Raw genomic sequence first — 19,807 nt, 5'->3', positions numbered from 1 at the left:
AACAATTGTTGGAAAAATGACTTGTGTCATGCACAAAGTAGATGTCCTAACCGACATGCCAAAACTATAGTTTCTTAAAAATACATTTGTGGAGTGGTTGAAAAACAAGTTTTAAATGACTCCAACCTAAGTGTATGTAAACCTCCAACTTCAACTGTAGATGTTATGCAAAGGTTTTTAAAAGAGAAGATACCATTGCCTGAGATTGAGGTAAATGTCATGTTTGGGTTTGCATAACTAGAAATGGAGAAAAATATTAGGCAAATGTTTAGAAATGCAAACGTCTAAAGGCCAAGAGATGAAGCTCAATGTTATTAAAGAGAGGTGTTCAAATGGCAAGGTGACCTCAACATTGAACGACTTCTCCAATTACAACTTGAAAAATTGGGAGAGGACCGTAGACAATCAGAAAATAGGCCTATACTTGACTGACCGGAGAGAGAGTAACTGCCATACCTAGGCTTTCTATGGACTTATTACCACCTGGCTGTGGTTTACAGGGACAAGAGAGCATCGGCTTCGAAGCTTAATGTGAGCTCATGAAACCATGGAGCTGAGCTTCTCAGCCTTTTATCAGATAGGAATGACAGTGTCTGTAAAAAAGCTGTTGAATGCCAGTCCAAATTCCACAAACCTGAACATGTAAATAGGGGGCAGCTCAAGACACAAGAGTGTGGTTGTGTTGTGTTGACACTGTAATGTCTCTTCTCCAAAGGCACACACATGTCTATAGTTACTGGGTATCCTAGATTAACCTGAGCAGAAGCATTTGGGAATTGAATGTACTGTAAGACAGTGATGAGCAGTTTTGTCTTTAACGGATACAAGGATTATTTTATTTACATTTTAGTCATTTAGCAGATGCTCTTATCCAGAGCGGGCATTCAACTTCAGATAGCTAGGTGGGACAACCACATATCACAGGCATAGAAAGTAGATTTTTCCTCAATAACCTAGCTGTCAGTAGAGTCAGAGCTAGAAGGGGTGGGGATGGTAAAGTGCGAGTGCTGGTTGTGTTTTTAAAGGTGAGGAGGAGGATTATTTAAGATATTGTTTGAAGAGGTAGGGTTTCAGATGTTTTTGGGAAGATGGGCAGGGACTCTGCTGTCCTAGCTTCAGGGAGAAGCTGGTTCCACCATTGGGGTGCCAGGACAGAGAAGAGCTTGGACTGGGCTGAGCGGGATCTGCCCTCTCGTAGGGGTGGGAGGGTCAAGAGACCTGAGGTGGCAGAACGGAGTGCTCGGGTTGGGGTGTAGGGTTTGAGCATAGCTTGTAGGTAGGGAAGGCAGTTCCTCTTGCTGTTCCGTAGGTAAGCACATTGGTCTTGTAGTGGATGCGAGCTTCGACTGGAAGCCAGTGGAGTGTGTTGAGGAGCGGGGTGACAAGGGAGAACTTGGGAAGGTTGAAAACCAGGCGGGCTGCTGTGTTCTGGATAAGTTGCATGGGCTTGATGGCACAAGCGGGGAGCACAGCCAACAGCGAGTTGCAGTAGTGCAGACAGGAGAGAACATGTGCCTGGATTAGGACCTGCGCCACTAACTGTGTGAAGTAGGGTCGTACTCTACGGATGTAGTAGAGCATGAACCTACAGGAGTGGGTCACTGCTTTGATGTTTGCAGGGAACGACAGGGTGTTGTCCAGGGTCACACCAAGGTTCTTTGCACTCTGGGAGGGTGACACTGTGGAGATGTCAACCGTGATGGGGTGTTCTTTGAGTGTATAAAGGAACAGATGTTTATCAAATCATTCCAAAGTCTGCTCTGATATCACACTATGGTTGCTGCAAACCCTCAAAAAATATATACAAATAGCCTCATGAGTAGATGCTATACAACATGGTCATCCCCACTAAGAATCCACAGCAAGCTATAGTGACTGATTAGACGCAAAGGATGAGAGTGAATTTGAGTCTTACATGCTTGTCGAGTCAGACTTAAAATGACAGGGACAAACGCTAAGCTAAGCACAAAATGACCCCGATGGGGCACGATCAGCATCAGGGTGAGCCCAAAACATCAGGACTGTGTCAATGTTATTAGAGTGAGAGTGTGCTAATACACACCCAGCAAACTAAAATCAGTTATGTAAAGGTTCCCAGAACATTTGATAGGCCACGGCAAATGTTCTCATAACACAAAAACTGTCCAGTCGCAGTGACGATTACAGAATGCTTGTATAACACATTCTCCTGATGTTGCAAGAACGCATTTCATCTGTTCTTTAAAGGTTCCCTGAATGTTTCATTAGGTTGTGGGAACAGTCTGGTGAGAAAATTGTGGGGACATCAGAAAAGAAATGTTGTCAAAACACAAAAACTGTCCAGTTATGCGGATGATGCTACAATGTTTATTTTAGGGTGCAAAAAACATCTGCCTGATGTTGCAAGAACATTCCCAGAACAGCCTTTCCGAGTTCGTTAAAGGTTCACAGAACATGTAATTAGGTTGTGGGAACAGTGTGGGTACATTACAAGAGATAGTTTCCCAAACCACAAAATATGCTCAGTTGTGATGACATTCATTCAATGAATGGAGGCGCTCAGAAAAATACAAGAACATATTCCTGATACTGAAAAAAAATACAATGGAAGAGAGTTTCCCTGGTGGCACAGAGGATGAAAGACCTGGCTTGGGAACCAAATATTGCAGGTTCAAACACCAGATGTGCAAATTGTCAACTTATGAAGTGTAAAAAGAAGATGGTTGTGTTTGTATGATTAAATGCTGTTAAAATGTCATATGAATGAAAATATGCTGTGTCTCTCTATATCCCTTACAACACACTCCTCAAATGCAATTTTCCATTAAATCTGGAGAGAAACATAATGGGAATGTATTCTAATTGGCATGCTGAGAATGTTTTGGAAAAACTTAAATAGAACATGTTTTTGAAATGTTCTGTGCACCTCCATTCGTTGTATGAACGTCATCACAACTGAGCGTGTTTTGGGAACCTAGCTCTTGTAATGTACCCACTCTGTCCCCACAACCTAATGAAACATTCTCGGAACCATTAAAGAACAGCCAAAATGTGTTACAGGAACATTCTTGCAACGTCAGGGAAATGTTTTATATAAAAACACAAACTTTTGGGGGAATGTTCTGTGCTGGTTGTTACAGATGTTGTGCACAACATTTTTGTGAATGTTAAAACATTCCAAGGATATTTCATCTAAAAAAAAAGAAGAAAAAAATCCTAATCCTAATGTTAGATAAAACCCTAACTAGAACTTAATGGGAATCTTAGCTAATGTTCTGGGAATATTCCCAGTTTGCTGGACAGTCGGAAACAGCGTGACTTCATCCCAAATCTCTTAGACTTAGACCTATTTAAGCTGGGGAGTTGATCTAAGCCTAAGAGAATACTGCAGCGTTGTCTTGCATGGGAGAGTGGGAGAGAGGGAGGGAACAGAGTCTTGATCAGATTTCAAATGTCATTCTATAATGGAGAATGAAAAACTGCTGAGGCATCTCGCGTTCCTCATCTTCAGGTTAACAAGTGGGTTGGTCTGACCTTGTCGTCTGAAACAAGAGAGTGTGCCAGCATCCAGAGTGGATTCTATCTCCCTGCCAACTCCCTCCACTATGTATTTCATCATGTCTGTCCGAGTGGGCTTTTAGCAGCTAAACAGATTGATCTACTTCTCTGGGGAAGAAAACTTAATCTGCACATCACCCAACTCCCCAAATCACTTAAGTACTCACTTGTCCGACATTCTGATGAAAGATAGGCCTAGAGGGAAAAGTAATTTGCATGTAAGGTCACAGGGCTAACGTTGTTCGAGATATAAAAAGAGAGGCTAGCAATTTAGCGCAACCTCCCACAAATGGCACAAAGATCATATTCAACCTTGTCTTGATGTATTCTAAGGAGTCAACTCAAAGAAGTAATGTCATTCAAATATGGCCAAACACTATAGGCCTAATATTTTTTACTGTTATCTAGGTTTTTACTCAGCCCAATTTGTATGTACCTGTATATAATCCTGATAACCGTATATACCTGTATATAATCCTGATAACCGTATGTACCTGTATATAATCCTGATAACCGTATGTACCTCTATGATTTATGACTATTTACTGTGCGCAAAGTTGCCTTTTGTATCGCACGGTTTTGAATTGTTTCCACAGCCACCATGCGTCATGGTCATGTGAGGTGTATTCTGTGTATATATTTTTGGATGTGGCACTCAGGGCGTTTGACTTGACAAAGATCCACGTTGGATTGAAACATTGTCCTATAAAGGTGGTAAATTGGGAGCATATACAGTCTGCAGGCCTCTATTCTTTTTCATGTGTCCTTTATTAGCCCAGCACCTACTATACATTTTTTTTAAGGATGTGCGTATGACAAATAACTTTTCTAAAGACAATTTTCCCCCCCACACATTCACTTCAGGAGCAAAAAAAAATCTATCATGGCTTGACTTGGAAAACAGTTCCTTTTTAAATCTCCATGACAACAGGGTTGGCAATTTAATAATTGCCTTCTTCATTCAAGCACGTGCGAAAGCCTTGAGATCAACACCCTTTCGATCACCAACGTACAGAAGACTAATTGATACAGCTAACTTCCCAACCCTCCCCCACACAACTAGTTTGTTTGCTAACCACCCCTCACACCTCCAAAGTAATCTTATATGGCAGTTATGACATGAGGTACTGTAAGGTATGTGAGAAGACTCTTGTTTTCGTCTCCCTGCCAGGCAAACCTGAGCACAAAACACTGATGACATCTTAGCTCAGTCGGAGTCAGCCGTGAAAAATGCCTTAAAATTCCACCGGAGGAACTTGAGAATAAATCAGGCTTGGGATACCTATCAGAACACAGCACCTCAAATCCTTAACACCCTGTGGGGCTAAAAAGAGAAGATTAATCCATGCATTGGCTTACCATTTGAAAAGTCGGCTAAGCTAACCCCCTGCTTTCCACGCAACTCCCTTGAATAGAAATTCTGACTTCAAGTGTCCACAGCTGGAAGGAGCTTTTCACATAGGAATTCCAGTATGGCAGCTACTATAGATGTGAGCACTTTCTGAGAGCGTAGCCCTTTATACTTGTACATGTATATGGGTTAAAATTGCAGATTTGGGCACTAATAAGCACCTAAATTGGAACATAGTGGCTGTACAGTAACATGCTATATATGATGTCAGAGCCCTTATGAACTTGAGCACGGTGTGTGACAAGAAGTTGCCCCCATCCTTCTCGGTAATTGTTGTCTGAGGGAAATGCTGTAAATTAAGATGGCATGTTGATCATTATAATAAATACCGTTTGATGCCATAGAAGAAAGCCAAACATCAGTGAGTCCAAATGTGCACTTTATATCTCCAAATCATAAAACTCATTTCATATACAGTGTCAACGTTTATGATCACTACGTTTGATGTACAGTTTCAAGATGACATGTCATCATACCCTGGGGTCGTTCTGAACAGAATGAGCCTATGTTTGTTTAATGTGAAGACAATTTGCCGCGGCACTCCCACCTGAATGCACTCCTGAATGTGACGCACCTTTCTATGCGCACCAAAATTACAATCTGTTTCTCTGAATTCCCATGTGAAAGCCTAACACTGTAAGTTAATATTTTACAACTTAAGCTAGTCATGTTGGCAATAGAACAAGCCTTCAAATCATGCCCACCTGACCCAGATTGGGATTAATAATGGACCGTTTTTTAGATTGCGTAAACAACACCAGTAAATGTCTGCCGGCGGGGGATGCAGGGTTGTGTTCCAAACGAAACAACTACAAGTGTGCTTGCTGTAGTTCCTCAACCGCACAGCTAGGAGAGTTCAAAAAAGTACCTTGTAGTTGAATACTCTTCTTTGTGTCATACAAGTGCACTGAAATTGCTTAGGGACTGTGCACACTTTAGAGAGGTTTGTGGCCTCTTGGAGACACCATTTAGTCCTCCCACTCAAACCCTTTTATTTGTTTTGTCTTCTGTTGCAAATACCCCGCATTTTCCAGAAATAGCCTTATCATGTTACTGAATGTATTCCGAGTATTTTCAGATTTCATTATCAAGAAACATTTTTCAGATCGTCTCCAAACTGTTCCCTTTCAATTGCTACCATGGTTATGCATTTCATATTTCTTCTGTAAGAAACATTTCAATTTAGTCCTATCCATATAGGGTTAAAAAAGGTTATCGACCAGAGGGCAGAGGACTAGAGGAGAGGCATGAGGGGAAAGAGAAAGGGAAACTTTACATCTGCAATTATTTTTTACCAGACTGCCCTCCCCTCCCTCTAAACTGAATTTTGATGTTTTACAGCAGCCCCCCTCTCCCTCCTCCTCCTCTTCTCTTTCGCCTAAGCCTGGGAATTGATTTGTAAATGGCATTCATTTCCTGAAATTAAATTGGGAGTGGGAGTTGGGCGGGGAGTGAGTGTTTTCTCCCCAACCACCTACTCTTTGAGGTTGGGGATAACAAAAAAAGAGGCACTTGCATGAGAATAGAAACGGTGGGCTGTAAAGCCATAGCCTTCATAATTGAGCTTCTATTGAGCTTCTGTTGGATGCAAGGGACTAAATAGAGCTGGGTTAACTGCTCTGGTGTTTTCGTCTGCCTTCTCCCTCTCTCTGTCTTTGAGAGGGGACTAAGGATGGCGTAGGATAAGTGACCAAACTTCCACAACACGTTAACTCCAAAAGATGGTGCTGACTTCCAGGGGAGGGAGGTTCAGTGGCTAAAGCAGTTTACATGTTTTCTGGGCTAAATGTTTGAGCTGAAAATGAGACACCTTGCCATGGAGAGAGGGGCTTTCCCTCCGCCAACTGGAAAAGAAGGTTTAGGTTCATTTTCGTACTCTGAAAGTGTAGTTTCTCCACCAAGATGGTTGAGAGGCTTGAAGTCCATTAAACTTCGATTTACTTCAAAGTAAACTCACTCTGGGAGTCTTTATACTTGGATATTTTAATGTTTACCTTCAAATGTTCTACATTTTACATTTCTCACCCAAAATGGATACCCCCAGTGGCGGTTCTAGCTTAAACGGCTGCCTGGCCGAACCTCCCCTTCAGCCCCCCCCCCCCCCCCCCCCCAAAAAGCACCATTCTGCACAAACTGTAATTTTTATTCAGACATTTGGAACAACACAAATAAATAATCATAACATTAAACTTTATAAATAAAAAAACATGTACAAAAATAAGACTCATAAATATCAAAAAGAAATAACAAAGACAAATAGAAACAAATTTGTGTTGAGTTGGTACTCGAGCATCAATACATTACCCATCCCCCAACACTGTCAACCAAGAGTCAAGACTAAACCAATTCACCTTGGAGGTGTGCAGACTGGTTTTATATTCTTAACCATTTCACACAAACCAGAAAACAATGCAACAATATGTCTGTGAAACTATATATTCACAGTATTATGAATGAATTGTGGTTTATTTGGTAGCATTTCGGAGTGTGACTGATGTTACTAATTGCATTAGTACTGTACAAAGTTAGAGGTGTGCTATAAGATAGATTCCCCCGCTTCATTTTTTTTTGTGCGGGCATCCCGTGGGTGGCTGCCCATGTCGCCTATTCCTAAATCCGCCACTCTATACCCCATTTGTCTTGCCATTTCAGTTAGAAATGTCAATATCATGGTGAACGTATAGCCAACTTGACACTGATGTACAAACAACATTTTATCTAAAGAGTGTGCATCACAGAAGCAATTAGCATCGTAACTCTTATTTCTTTCAAGTGCTCCTTACTCTAGACTAAGACAACAGCAAACAAGTGTAACTGGGTTGGTTATGTTTCCAAGTGCTACTTCAGAATTTGGTTTTCAATGTTTATATATTACTATTGGTTGGTTCAAGTCAGATGTCAATAAGGTGTAATGTCATTGGCTACGCTTGCAGTGTGCAAGTGGAATTCAGCAGGGGAGAACGTACCAGGGTTGGCTATGTTTCCACTTGGCACTGCAGATCTCCCCCTATCTGCAAGCGTAGCCAATGACATAACACCTTATTGACATCTGACTTGAACCAACCAATAGAAATAAATAAACATTGAATAGATATTACTGCAGCAACAGTTGGAAACATAACCAACTCTGTTACACAAGCAAACACTCAAAAGTGTTTAAAAGCTTGAACTCAAAATACAGCAGCCCTGCACTCTCAAGCCAATCAAAAATACTCTAACCGCTGTCTGCTTGGTTTTGGTAGCTTCCAGCAATAACTATTGATTTTCCAAACAGGACTTTGGGGAGAGGCTTGAGAGAACACGAGCAACTCAGCACTTTCCCCTTCCAGCCAGACAATTGCTAGTCTACTACTACTGTCAGTGTTGTAAGTACTAACACTGTCAAGTGCATGTGAGAGAAAGGGAGAGGAGGGGGAGAATGAGAGCGGAATCAGAAGCGAGATACTGACATTGCATGTGCTGAGCTTTCCAGGGCTTGTCACTTTGCATGAAGCTATCATGAAGGCTATTTTTACTGAGCGTGGAGGCAGGGGAGTAAAAGGGATCATGCTAATAAACTGTGAGTGCAACAGTGTAGTCCCCGCTTGGCAGTATCGTGAGACTGCATCCCAGAGTGTAACCCTGGTTTGGGGGTTCCACCGAGACCACATAGGGGAGCTGGCATCAGCTTCGTGTCCCACACAGTTGCAACCAGCGGTCTCTGCATTCTTCTGGATTAAAGACCACACTAGACATGAAGACACACACATACAGCTGTGCACACACCAACTGGCCCTAACTCATATCCTGTCTGACCCATAGACCCCACATATCACCACAGAAGACAAAATGGGCCCAATGTGAAAAACTTCCTGGATATTATCAGGGCAGATATTGAATGGTGTAGTAGGGGGTTGGTGGGAGGGTTATCAAATGTCTGGATACAAAGCTAGTTCCTACACCACTCTGGCATTCTCTAAGTATTTTTTTGCTATCCACAGCAATTCAAGGCAGGCTAACATCCCTATGCTCAGTCAGAGGCCGAGCCTTGATCTCTTTGTTCCTTGGATGCTTAGCACCTGTGTAAAAAATACGAGAGCGAAGGGAACAACAAGGCAAAGAATACAACATAGTTTTAAACTCACTCAAAATTCACCTTAAGAGATTTCTACCTTAGAGTTTCTTCTAAACTGGCAATACTGTTTTATAAGGAATGTGTCCAAGTTTGAATGAAACAGTGCCTGCAAAAGTATTCATCCTCCTAGGCATTTTTACTATTTTGTTGCATTATAACCTGTAATTGAAATAGATTTTTATTTGGATTTCATGTAATGGACATACACAAAATAGTCCAAATTGGTGAAGTGAAATGAAAAATATAACACGTGACAAAAATAACACGTGCGTGCAACCCTTCTTTTTACGCTGCTGCTACTCTCTGTTTATCATATATGCATCGTCACTTTAACTATACATTCATGTACATACTACCTCAAATTGGGCCGCCCAACTAGTGCTCCCGCACATTGGCTAACTGGGCTATCTGCATTGTGTCCCACCCACCACCCGCCAACCCCTCTTTTTACGCTACTGCTACTCTCTGTTCATCATATATGCATAGTCACTTTAACCATTCTACATGTACATACTACCTCAATCAGCCTGACTAACCGGTGTCTGTATGTAGCCTCGCTACTTTTATACCCTCGCTACTTTTATAGCCTCGCTACTGTATATAGCCTGTCTTTTTACTGTTGTTTTATTTCTTTACCTACCTATTGTTCACCTAATACCTTTTTTTGCACTATTAGTTAAAGCCTGTAAGTAAGCATTTCACTGTAAGGTCTACACCTGTTGTATTCGGCGGACGTGACAAATAAACTTTGATTTTATTTTATTTGCATATGTATTCACTCCTTTGCTATGAAGCCCCTAAATAAGATCTGGTGCAACAAATTATCTTCAGAAGTGACATAATTAGTTACATTGCACACAGGTGAACTTTATTTAAGTGTCACATGATCGGTCACATGATATCAGTATATACACCTGTTCTGAAAGGCCCCAGAGTCTGCAACACCACTAAGCAAGGGGCACCATGAAGAACAAGAAGCTCTCCAAACAGATCAGGGACAAAGTTGTGAAGAAGTACAGATCAGGGTTGGGTTATAAAAAAAGATCAGAAACTTTGAACATCCTACGGAGCACCATTACATCCATTATTAAAAACATTTAAAGAATATGGCAACACAACAAACCTGCCAAGAGAGGGCTGCCCACCAAAACCCACAGACCAGGAAAGGAGGGCATTAATCAGAGAGGCAACAAAGAGACCAAAGATAACCCTGAATGAGCTGCAAAGCTCCACAGCGGAGATTGGAGTAGCAGTTCATAGGACCACTTTAAGCCGTACATTTCACAGAGTTGGGCTTTACGGAAGAGTGGCCAGAAAAAAGGCATTGCTTAAAGAAGAAAATAAGAAAACACATTTGGTGTTCGCCAAAGGGCATGGGGGAGACTCCCCAAACATATGGAAGAAGATACTCTGGTCAGATGAGACTAAAATGTAGCTTTTTGGCCATCAAGTAAAATGCTATGTCTGGCACAAACCCAACACCTCTCATCACCCTGAGAACATCATCCCCACAGTGAAGCATGGTGGTGGCAGCATCACACTGTGGGGATGTTTTTCATCGCCAGGGACTGGGAAACTGGTCAGAATTGAAGGAATGATGGATGGCGCAAAATACAGGGACATTTTTGAGGGAAACCTGTTTCAGAGATGTGAGACTGGGACAGAGATTCACCTTCCAGGACAATGACAATGACTGTTAAAGCAACACGAGTGGTTTAAGGGGAAACATTTAAATGTCTTGGAATGGCCTGGTCAAAGCCCAGACCTCAATCTAATTGAGAATCTGTGGTATGACTTAAAGGTTGCTGTACACCAGCGTAACCAATCCAACTTGAAGGAGCTTTATCCTTGAAGAATGGGCAAAAATCCCAGTGGCTAGATGTGCCAAGCTTATAGTCATACCCCAAGAGACTTGCAATTATAATTGCTGCAAAAGGTGGCTCTACAAAGTATTGACTTTGGGGGTGAATAGTTATGCATGCTCAAGTTCAGTTTTTTTGTCTTATCACTTGTTTGTTTCACAATAAAATATATTTTGTATCTCAAAGTGGTAGGCATGTGGTGTAAATGTGGTATAAATCAAATGATACAAACCCCGCAAAAAATCAATTTTAATTCCAGGTTGTAAGGCAACAAAATAGGAAAAATGCCAAGGGGGTGAATATTTTCACAAGCCACTGTAAAGGATGGACATAAAAGGAAATGGCGCAAACAGCAAGCGGAGGAATTCTTTGTGGAGAAAGATCTTCTTCCTGTCACGTCCTGACCTTAGTTCCATTTTTATGTCTCTATTTTAGTTTGGTCAGGGCGTGAGTTGGGGTGGGCATTCTGTTTTGTTCTTGTGTTTATATTTCTATGTGTTTGGCCTGGTATGGTTCCCAATCAGAGGCAGCTGTCAATCATTGTCTATGATTGAGAACCATACTTAGGTAGCCTGTTTTCCCACTTTTGTTTGTGAGTGGTTATTTTCCGTTTCAGTGTTTTCACCAGTGTCGGTTTTCCTTTATTCTCTTGTTCTTTTGTATTCAGTGTTCAGTTTATTAAAGTTATCATGGACACGTACCACGCTGCATATTGGTCCGATCCTTCCTATTCCTCCTCAGAAGAGGAGGAAAACCATTACACTTCCCTTCTCGTCTGTAAATACTTCTCACTACTTATCACATATTGCCTATTTGAGACTAATCTGACAGGAACTTTTCCTAATGATGGATGCCAAAGTCAAGGAATCGATGACAGCAGCTGCAAAATTTTCTCCTACTCTGACAAGGAATCAGTCACCTTGAGAAACCAAGGAAAGTAAATTATGAATGATCAAACAATAGCCTTGCTGAACCTTCGTAGTGCTCAAGTCTGCAAAGTATAAATGATCCCCCTGCCAATTTGTGGAATCCCTGCCAGATGCTTCAGGTGACAGCTAGACTTACAGGTGTGGGAGGGCGCACATTTTTATTACGCATCTCATTTTGGATGTTGACAGAACATTTGAAAAGTGGCTGCACTTTAGTGGATCCCCTACCTGCGCTGCTTCGAAGCTGCATGACAGATAAACACGTCCTTCGCCGAAAGAGACACTTTTTTTAACAGATAAGACCGTCTGTTTGACCTACTGCTGCAACTTACGAAAACCAAGTCTGTTGTCAGGCAGACACTTGAAACACTTCAGTGGAGAGAAATACAGGCTACTGGTGGAGAGAGAACAGATTGATAACTCCATTCTATCCCCAATTCCTCTTTACCATATGCTAGATTGTACGGCGTGGGGGATACACATTGTTTGTATAAACAAGGCAACTGAACATTTAGATAATTAAACTTAATTAATTTTCTATTTGTGCCATACTCATCTTACCTTGACCAGAAACTGCTGAGCAATTATAACTGTCCACTGAATAATATGCTGTGGATGCTATATAATGGGTACTACCACTACTACAGGTGATTGGTTTTGGCAAATAAGACTAGCTGGGAGTCTATTTCCAAATAGCTGTAGTAGTGAAGGACGGGAGAGTGGCAGTATGAGAAGTGGAGGTGAGGAAGTGTGTGTGTGTGTGTGTGTGTGTGCGCGCTCAGAGTCATTAGACTGAGAGCTCCTGATGGGAGTGTTCACATGGCAGCGGGCCACTGCTGTTTGATGCGCCCTTCAGAGGGGACCAAGTTGCCCACTAGTTTAATCAGCGGGGAACCATCCAAATATAGCTGCAGACAATGATACTGGGCTGAAGTGGTGCACTACACACACACACACACACACTCGCGCAAGCACCAAGTATTGATTTAATACGAAAATACAATGCCACACGAATGGTATATACACACACACACACACACACACACACACACACACACACACACACACACACACACACTCATGTACAAACACATACAGCGTATACACAGTGCATTCACAGACGCATCTACACCAAACAAACAAACAAAAACATTTGACTGCCCTAGACATGCTGCCTCTCCCTGACAGACAAACAGACAGACAGACACAGGGTCTTGTGAGGTCTGGGCAGGGCGGTGGGGTGGGGTGGCTGTGTGAATATGTCGTCTGAGTGCTCCAGTGCCCACGCTGTCTTTATCACCACAGCGCCGCTCGGCCTCACAGGTCACTCCCCCTGCGTCTCACATATGCTCTCTCCCCCCCCCCCCCCCACACACACACACCATTTATTACAAAAGGGAATTTTCAAAACACTTGGTGGTACATGCTGTAGTAGACAGTGCATTATGGATGTGCCCCATGCTAGGGGGCAACAAGGGAACAGGGAAGTCCTACGGGGAAGAGTTGTGTTGCTTGTGTGAGCATGCTGTATAAGTTATCGACATGTTACAGACAGACAGGTCCTTTTTTGTGAGTAAACAAAGGAAAAGTGATCGTCTGTTTTACCTACAGCTCTCTGTTGTTAAACAGACACTTGAAACATGTACACTCTTAGAAAAAAAGGTTCCAAATGGTTTTTCGGCTGTCCCCATATAAGAACCATTTTTGGTTCCAGGTAGAACCCTTTTGGGTTCCATGTAGAACCCACTGCGGAAAGGGTTCTAACTGGAACCAAAAAGGGTTCTTTAAAGGTTTATCCTATGGGAACCGCCAAAGAAACCTTTTACTCTCTAAATAGCACCTTTTTCTCTAAGAGTGTAGGTAGGTAAGCAGACAGACTGGTAGGTGAATGGACAGTCATGGGTTACAGGAGGACTGCAAATGAACTGTTATTTTCTGTGCTTGTATGCACGTCTGGGGGGATATGCACAATGACAGGGCCTATTGCGTTCTAATTTTCCGATGTACATTCTTTGCTCCTTTCTTATTCCACAACTGGAATTAGATGCCTTTATACTCTAAAGATCCAACAGATCCTTGTGTCACAACAGGTGACTAACATTTCAGAAGGAAAATGGCTGAACCCAGTGTGTTTTCACCTTGTTTCATTTGGCTAAACTGGAGGAGGCTTTAAATAAACAAATGTGTACCAACTAAACACAGAACAGGGGGGTCACAGCAATTGCTTTAATTAATTTGTAATTCAATCGTTTCAACCGATATCTCTGAAATTGAAAACAATTTGAAAGCCTCTGCAGACAAAATGTGGGGGGTGGGACATGCAGTGTTCAAAATGTCTTCTTTCTCAGCCCACATCACATGTTCTGCACATGTTATACATAGTCCTCAAGTAGTCGAAGTTCAACAAAATATACAGAAAATATTGTTGACAGCTTAAGTCGACAGTGACAGGACAAATAATTTGTTCTATGAATTATATTTCTATTCCACAGCCAAGTGATAAGAAATCCATTCCGTGCATTATATTTCTATGGCAAAACTTTAAAAAATCCAGAGAAACAGAAAGCTCACTGTAACAGTCAGCAGCAGCTCATACATTGTTGTTCCTTCTCTCTCTCTCTTACACTCACTCTCTCTTACACTCACTCTCTCTCTCTCTCCCTCTTACACTCTCTCTCTCTCTCTCTTACACTCACTCTCTCTCTTTTACACTCACTCACTCTCTCTCTTACACTCACTCTCTCTATTTCAGTGTGTGACCAGCACTAGGGGCTCAGCGTCCCCACAACCTTTCATCTTCATCATCCCCACAATGTCCCCCATAACCACTGGACTACTGGAACTAATGCCCTCGGCCATTAAGCTGTCTGAAACTTGGGGCCCTGGCCCAGGGGCCCGTCAGATTGATGCCACACTGGTATTGTTGAGGTCCCTGTGGCTCGTTTTCACCTCGGACAGCTGCAGTGGAGCTCTTTGAGGTCTGGAGAGAGGTGCTGTCAGCAGCCACTGCTAAATAGAGTCCCCCTGTGGTTTGGTTGGTTTCTTTTGATGCCTGGGTGAACTGGAAATACCTCAGCCCTGTCTGGTAGTGGCAAAGAGGTCAGGGTGACTCATTTTAGCCCTCGGAATAACAATGTTTTGTTCAAACAGACTTAACTGAACTCCAATTGACTATTCCTGCCTGTTGATGGGTATTTTAGTGTGAGCTTATGATAACTGACCTTGGCTGATGACAATCAGCAGACATTGAGCAAACTGGGGAATATCATTATTCTTTTAATAGTTAGAGTGAATGAGGGTTTGACCATGTATTTATGCCTGGTTAGCTGAGTCACACTATGGAAGATGGATCAACAGCTCATGCCAACACCTCCCAAGTTATTGGCAACTTGATTGATCTGCTTGATAACAGATGAAAAGAGGAGCGATGAGGGGGACTGGTTGTGTGTGTGTGTGTGTGTGTGTCTAAGAGGCAACAGAGGGTTCTGACTGTGTCTTGCCTAACTCTCCCTCTGTCTTGATCTGTCTGTCTGAGTTGGGTGTCTCGCTGACTGTAGATCTTGCTAGATCCTGTCAAAGTGATAATTTTAGACCAGAACCAAGATGATTAAGATGTCTGGTTCCCTCACTTGGGGATGTGGCTGTCTGTCTACTATATGTTTACTGCGCTGGTTGCAGTCACATGTCTCAGACAGTGTATACAACAGACAAACAGGAAGAGCCTTCATCCCTGTTACCCATCAACAGTCTTTGACATTCACGTCACCGTTTAGGTAATGGCTCACTGAGTTAATGGAGATGACACAGAGATGCATAGATGCTATGGGTGAATTAAGGGACATGTCAGGGGCTGGTGTAACCCAGACACAAATGTAGCAATTAGATGTACATGTATGTCTCTAAACATTTCGCAATAACAGCACTGTAGTTATGCAGTAATCATAATGCTTTCTTTGCTTTCCGCTATCGTTTGTCAACAACGGCTCTAAATGTTTCAAATGTGCAGTAAAATGTAAACACAAATCATCCTCAAACACCTATTAATGACTTTAAAACTATTAAAGCTTAGCTATTGGTTATAGGCTATTCTCCACCGAGATCTTGTCTGAGACATGTGTGTACTGTAATTAAGATCAAAGTCAAAAGGTTAGATCCTGTCTTTTTGGCCTCGTTAAAGACCTGTTTGGGGATGGTCATGAGAAAACGGACAGCTGTTCGTTCTGCTGCAATTTCCCAGCGATTTCAAAAGGAGCTGAGCAAACGCATGGCCCTCTCCCATTCAGTCATTCAGGAGACTGGCAATAGGGTTGACAAACTAGCGACTGGGTTGACTGAGGGTCACCTTACTGACAAACTGAAGCCAGCGATTGAAACTTGACCCTGGCCCCCTGTTGAAGGCTTTTATCAGGTGTGGAAAGGTGATGGGAGATAGCTGGAGGGACCTTCAGCGCATAGTGAGAATGGTTGGTGGCGACTTTTTTTTTTTTTTAGAATGGTGACATGTACAGTGGAAAACAGCTTGCATCGACACATGGACACGTAGGATATTTGGACTAAGAGAAGACAAACTGGTCTTTTTTATGGCTAAAATGATATTGATTCAATTTGAGGTTATGGGGACATTGAATTAGGAAGATTTGGCAAAGCTGCGAATGAGTGTGCGTTCAATTTAGCCTTGTAGACCCATAGGAGCATCTGGAATCATTGAAGGAGTGCTTTTCCAGATGTTGTCATGCTCTGGGTTCATAGTCAATGTTTACAGCCTTGTAAAAGCCAGCCCCAGCAGTATTTGGCAGGGCCCGATACACCACGCTGTCAGAAACGGCATCTGCGTACGACCGGGAATACTGCCAAGTGGCAATACGACATGCAATGGGGATAGCGAGTTATGGTATTATTTGTATTAAGAGTTAAGAGTTTCTCTTGAGAAGAATCCATTGTCTGCGACAAAACTCAGTGAAACTAAATTATGTTATTAATGCAGACTGTATTATTATAAGTTTTGTTAGGCACAACTGCAACATTCTACTGTTCGAATTCTGTCCCTCTCTCCTGTCCTTAGATATTCAGGAATACAGATCTTGAAGACACAATCACAAAAGAGGTCAACATGTTGCCAAGGTCCCCAAGCCAGCCATGTTTCCTCTCTCAAACGGAGTTCACATAATTGAAGTGGTGTCCCTCCCAATGGCATCACTGAATAGTTATTAATGTGACTGCTCAGGTATTGTCAATGTGGCTTCATAAACATTTCTCCCCTCACTGACGTATTTTCCTCATTTAAAAGGTATAACCAATAATCTGCGATGAGCTGAAAAATTGATGGATTAAGGATGAGCATCTATGGACATTCTTTATAATGTGGTAATTAGCATATCAACCCTTTTGATTTAAAAGTTTTGAGCAAAATGCACAAAATGTACATTTTTTTATACAAGATCACTCATAAATATTTGTTTTACTAGGCCTATACCAAGACGAATAATGGTGAATGAGCGTCTGTCACTGAAGCCTTGTGTGTCAAATAAAACCACACATTCATGTCATTGGCTATTGGACCAAGAGTGCCTCAAAAAAAAACAAAGCATCACACTTAATAACTTATTTATAGGAAAAATCATTACGCATGAAGTATAAGAAATATGATAATTGCATCATGCATCGAACTTACCAAAAACGAAACCAATAAGCGCAAAAATAACCGGTAGGGTATCCAACGTGAGGCGAAACTCCATTACCCTCTGGTGTATGATAAAATTGTCTTCAAACAAGAAAAGTTTCTCAGGTATCCCCCTCAAAAACTCAAAATTATCCAAATGTGGGTACGGTCTGTCAAGTCTACAGAAGCCGACTCCGACAACTTTGGAAAGTCAGCCCCACACGCTGAGACAATTTCTACGACTTCACCACTTGCAGCATCACAAGTGCTTCAGAAAGACTACATACAACATCCTTAAGAATAAGTTCCTTAAGGTGTTTTCTTATATCTGAAGGATGGCAAATTTACGCGCCTGGATACGGTCGGGAGTAGAGTGAAGATGCTCTATTTTCTTAGATTTCTCTGCCGCTGTCACAGTATTGTTTGTTGATGGGAATTTTTCATAACGCTGTCCAGATTTACATTTAGCCCACGATGTTAGGCTGTCTACCCCCGAGTCCAGGTTGCTTGGTATTGAGAATCAACTTCCTCGTCAAAAAGGTCACTTCTGTGACAGTATGTGCAGTTTCATTCTTGATAGAGACTTTCATTATTTATCTTCTCCCATTCCATCCTCTCTCTTGAATGAACTGAATTACAAGTCTCTTTATCGCCAACACGCTCTCGTGGCTAAAGCCCACCCCCTAGCCCCAGTCTATAGTAGTCAAAACAGTGAACACTCTTAAAGAGACAGTGAATAAATATTTCGCATAACTTTCTTAGAATTGATAAAATCATGCACAAATTACACACACCATGTTGCGCATGTGTTTACCCATTGCTGCAAACAGATCAATAGAATGTATTGCTCTCAATTCATTCCATAAAAAGAGGTCAGTTTGTGTCAGGATAATATTTTCACATCAAATTGTATGAATGGCATATAGTCAGTTGAACAATTGTTTTAATTGTGGGAGATTTTGTATTGCCAGTTATAGAGTTCAAGTAAATTCCATTACGAATGCTAGGCCTATCTATAGTCATCTTTTTCAATCTCCATGGGGTACGTTGATTCACAATATTCACATGAAAACGTATTCACCACTATGTGCATTTCATTTACCTTGGGATAATGGCATCAAAAACGTGATGGTGGATTGAATTCAAATGTAAACATATCATATGCTTACATATGAAAAGACACACACCAGGACTCCCAATCACATTGACTAGGCATTAGACCTATGTGATGTTATTTACGCAAAGCAGGTAATAAAACAGACGTTCTAAAATCTTCCAGGTCCAATGCAGCAGTTTTTATCTAAACACAAAATCATTTCTGGGAAAGAATTAAGTACCTCACTGTGATTGTTTTCAATTTAAATCCTCAAAAAGAAACAAAAATAGCTTCTTAGCAAATAGCAATGTGTCAAGCAAGAATTGTGCTAGGACTGTGGTTTGAGTGGGGAGGGGAAAACGGAAAACTAGCTGTTATTGGCAGAGAGGTTTAGAAATCTCTTTCTTATTGGTCTATTAACTAATTAACCATCTGGTTATGTCACCAGGCAGGCCAAAACTTCCTACCACCAAAACAGACCAACATTTCAGTCAGTCTTTTCAAACTGCTCTGACACTTAAAGGGCTTTATCATCATTTTCATATTTTCACAATTTTATTACAACGTCATAGCGTAGAAATGTAAATGAAACTCGGAAAAATCTTGTTTTTGACAGCACTGGGCCTTTAACAAACCCCATCTGAAGGAGGGCCTTGTCTTGAATTGATGGAAGAAAAAAAGGCCAAATTACATGTGCTTGGAGATAGGGGCAAACTGCAGAGTATGAGATGTGACAGAGCAGGACATAGCGGGATCCATCAAATCCCACGGTGGGAAATAATACGGAGTGATTGGATAGAGTGCCGCTCGGCCAAATAAAAATGACGTATTGCAAAATACCCAAGTAAACACACGGTGCTTGACATTCATAGAAATGCGTTGGGAGATGACATTTACTGAGCTGCCTGTGCATATTAATGTGTAAAGACTTCACTACTGTGCATAGGGACTGGGATATTATCATGTTTCATTGGTATTCTGGTGCAGGCCACTATTGTAGATTTAACTAATAATGTTTTAGAAATCCATGCATTCTAACACAATCTACAAAATCTAATCTAATAACACTAACTTGAAAACATCCTCCTTCTAAAGCACTACAACACATAGGAAAGTACCCCTAACTGTGAATACCCTTGATATCATCATGTTTCATGCATGTGCGTGTTTAACCTAATTACGAAAACTGATTCATTGAG

The 19,807-nt window shown here is 41.7% G+C and overlaps 1 protein-coding gene across 3 annotated transcripts in view; it reads right to left on the bottom strand.

The window, feature by feature from the left end:
• Window positions 1–18,208, bottom strand: part of robo3 (roundabout, axon guidance receptor, homolog 3 (Drosophila)) — a 129,542-nt gene extending 111,334 nt beyond the window's left edge. For 2 of the 3 annotated variants that reach the window (XM_090192529.1, XM_090192528.1), the window contains exon 1: window positions 17,525–18,183. In XM_090192529.1, the coding sequence (XP_090048655.1) occupies window positions 17,525–17,588 (64 nt within the window). In that variant the 5' untranslated portion in view covers window positions 17,589–18,183. Of the gene's footprint in view, window positions 1–17,524 lie in introns of all 3 variants that reach the window. The other variant, XM_090192527.1, reaches the window with a different exon arrangement.
• Between the last annotated feature and the right edge of the window lie 1,599 nt (window positions 18,209–19,807).

Source organism: Oncorhynchus mykiss, chromosome 12, assembly GCF_057628025.1.
Source record: "Oncorhynchus mykiss isolate SJ-2025 chromosome 12, ASM5762802v1, whole genome shotgun sequence".
In the NCBI taxonomy this organism is placed as follows: Eukaryota; Metazoa; Chordata; class Actinopteri; order Salmoniformes; family Salmonidae; genus Oncorhynchus; species Oncorhynchus mykiss.
Note: the sequence above shows the minus strand (reverse complement) of the source record. Positions and strands in the feature narration are given on the sequence as shown.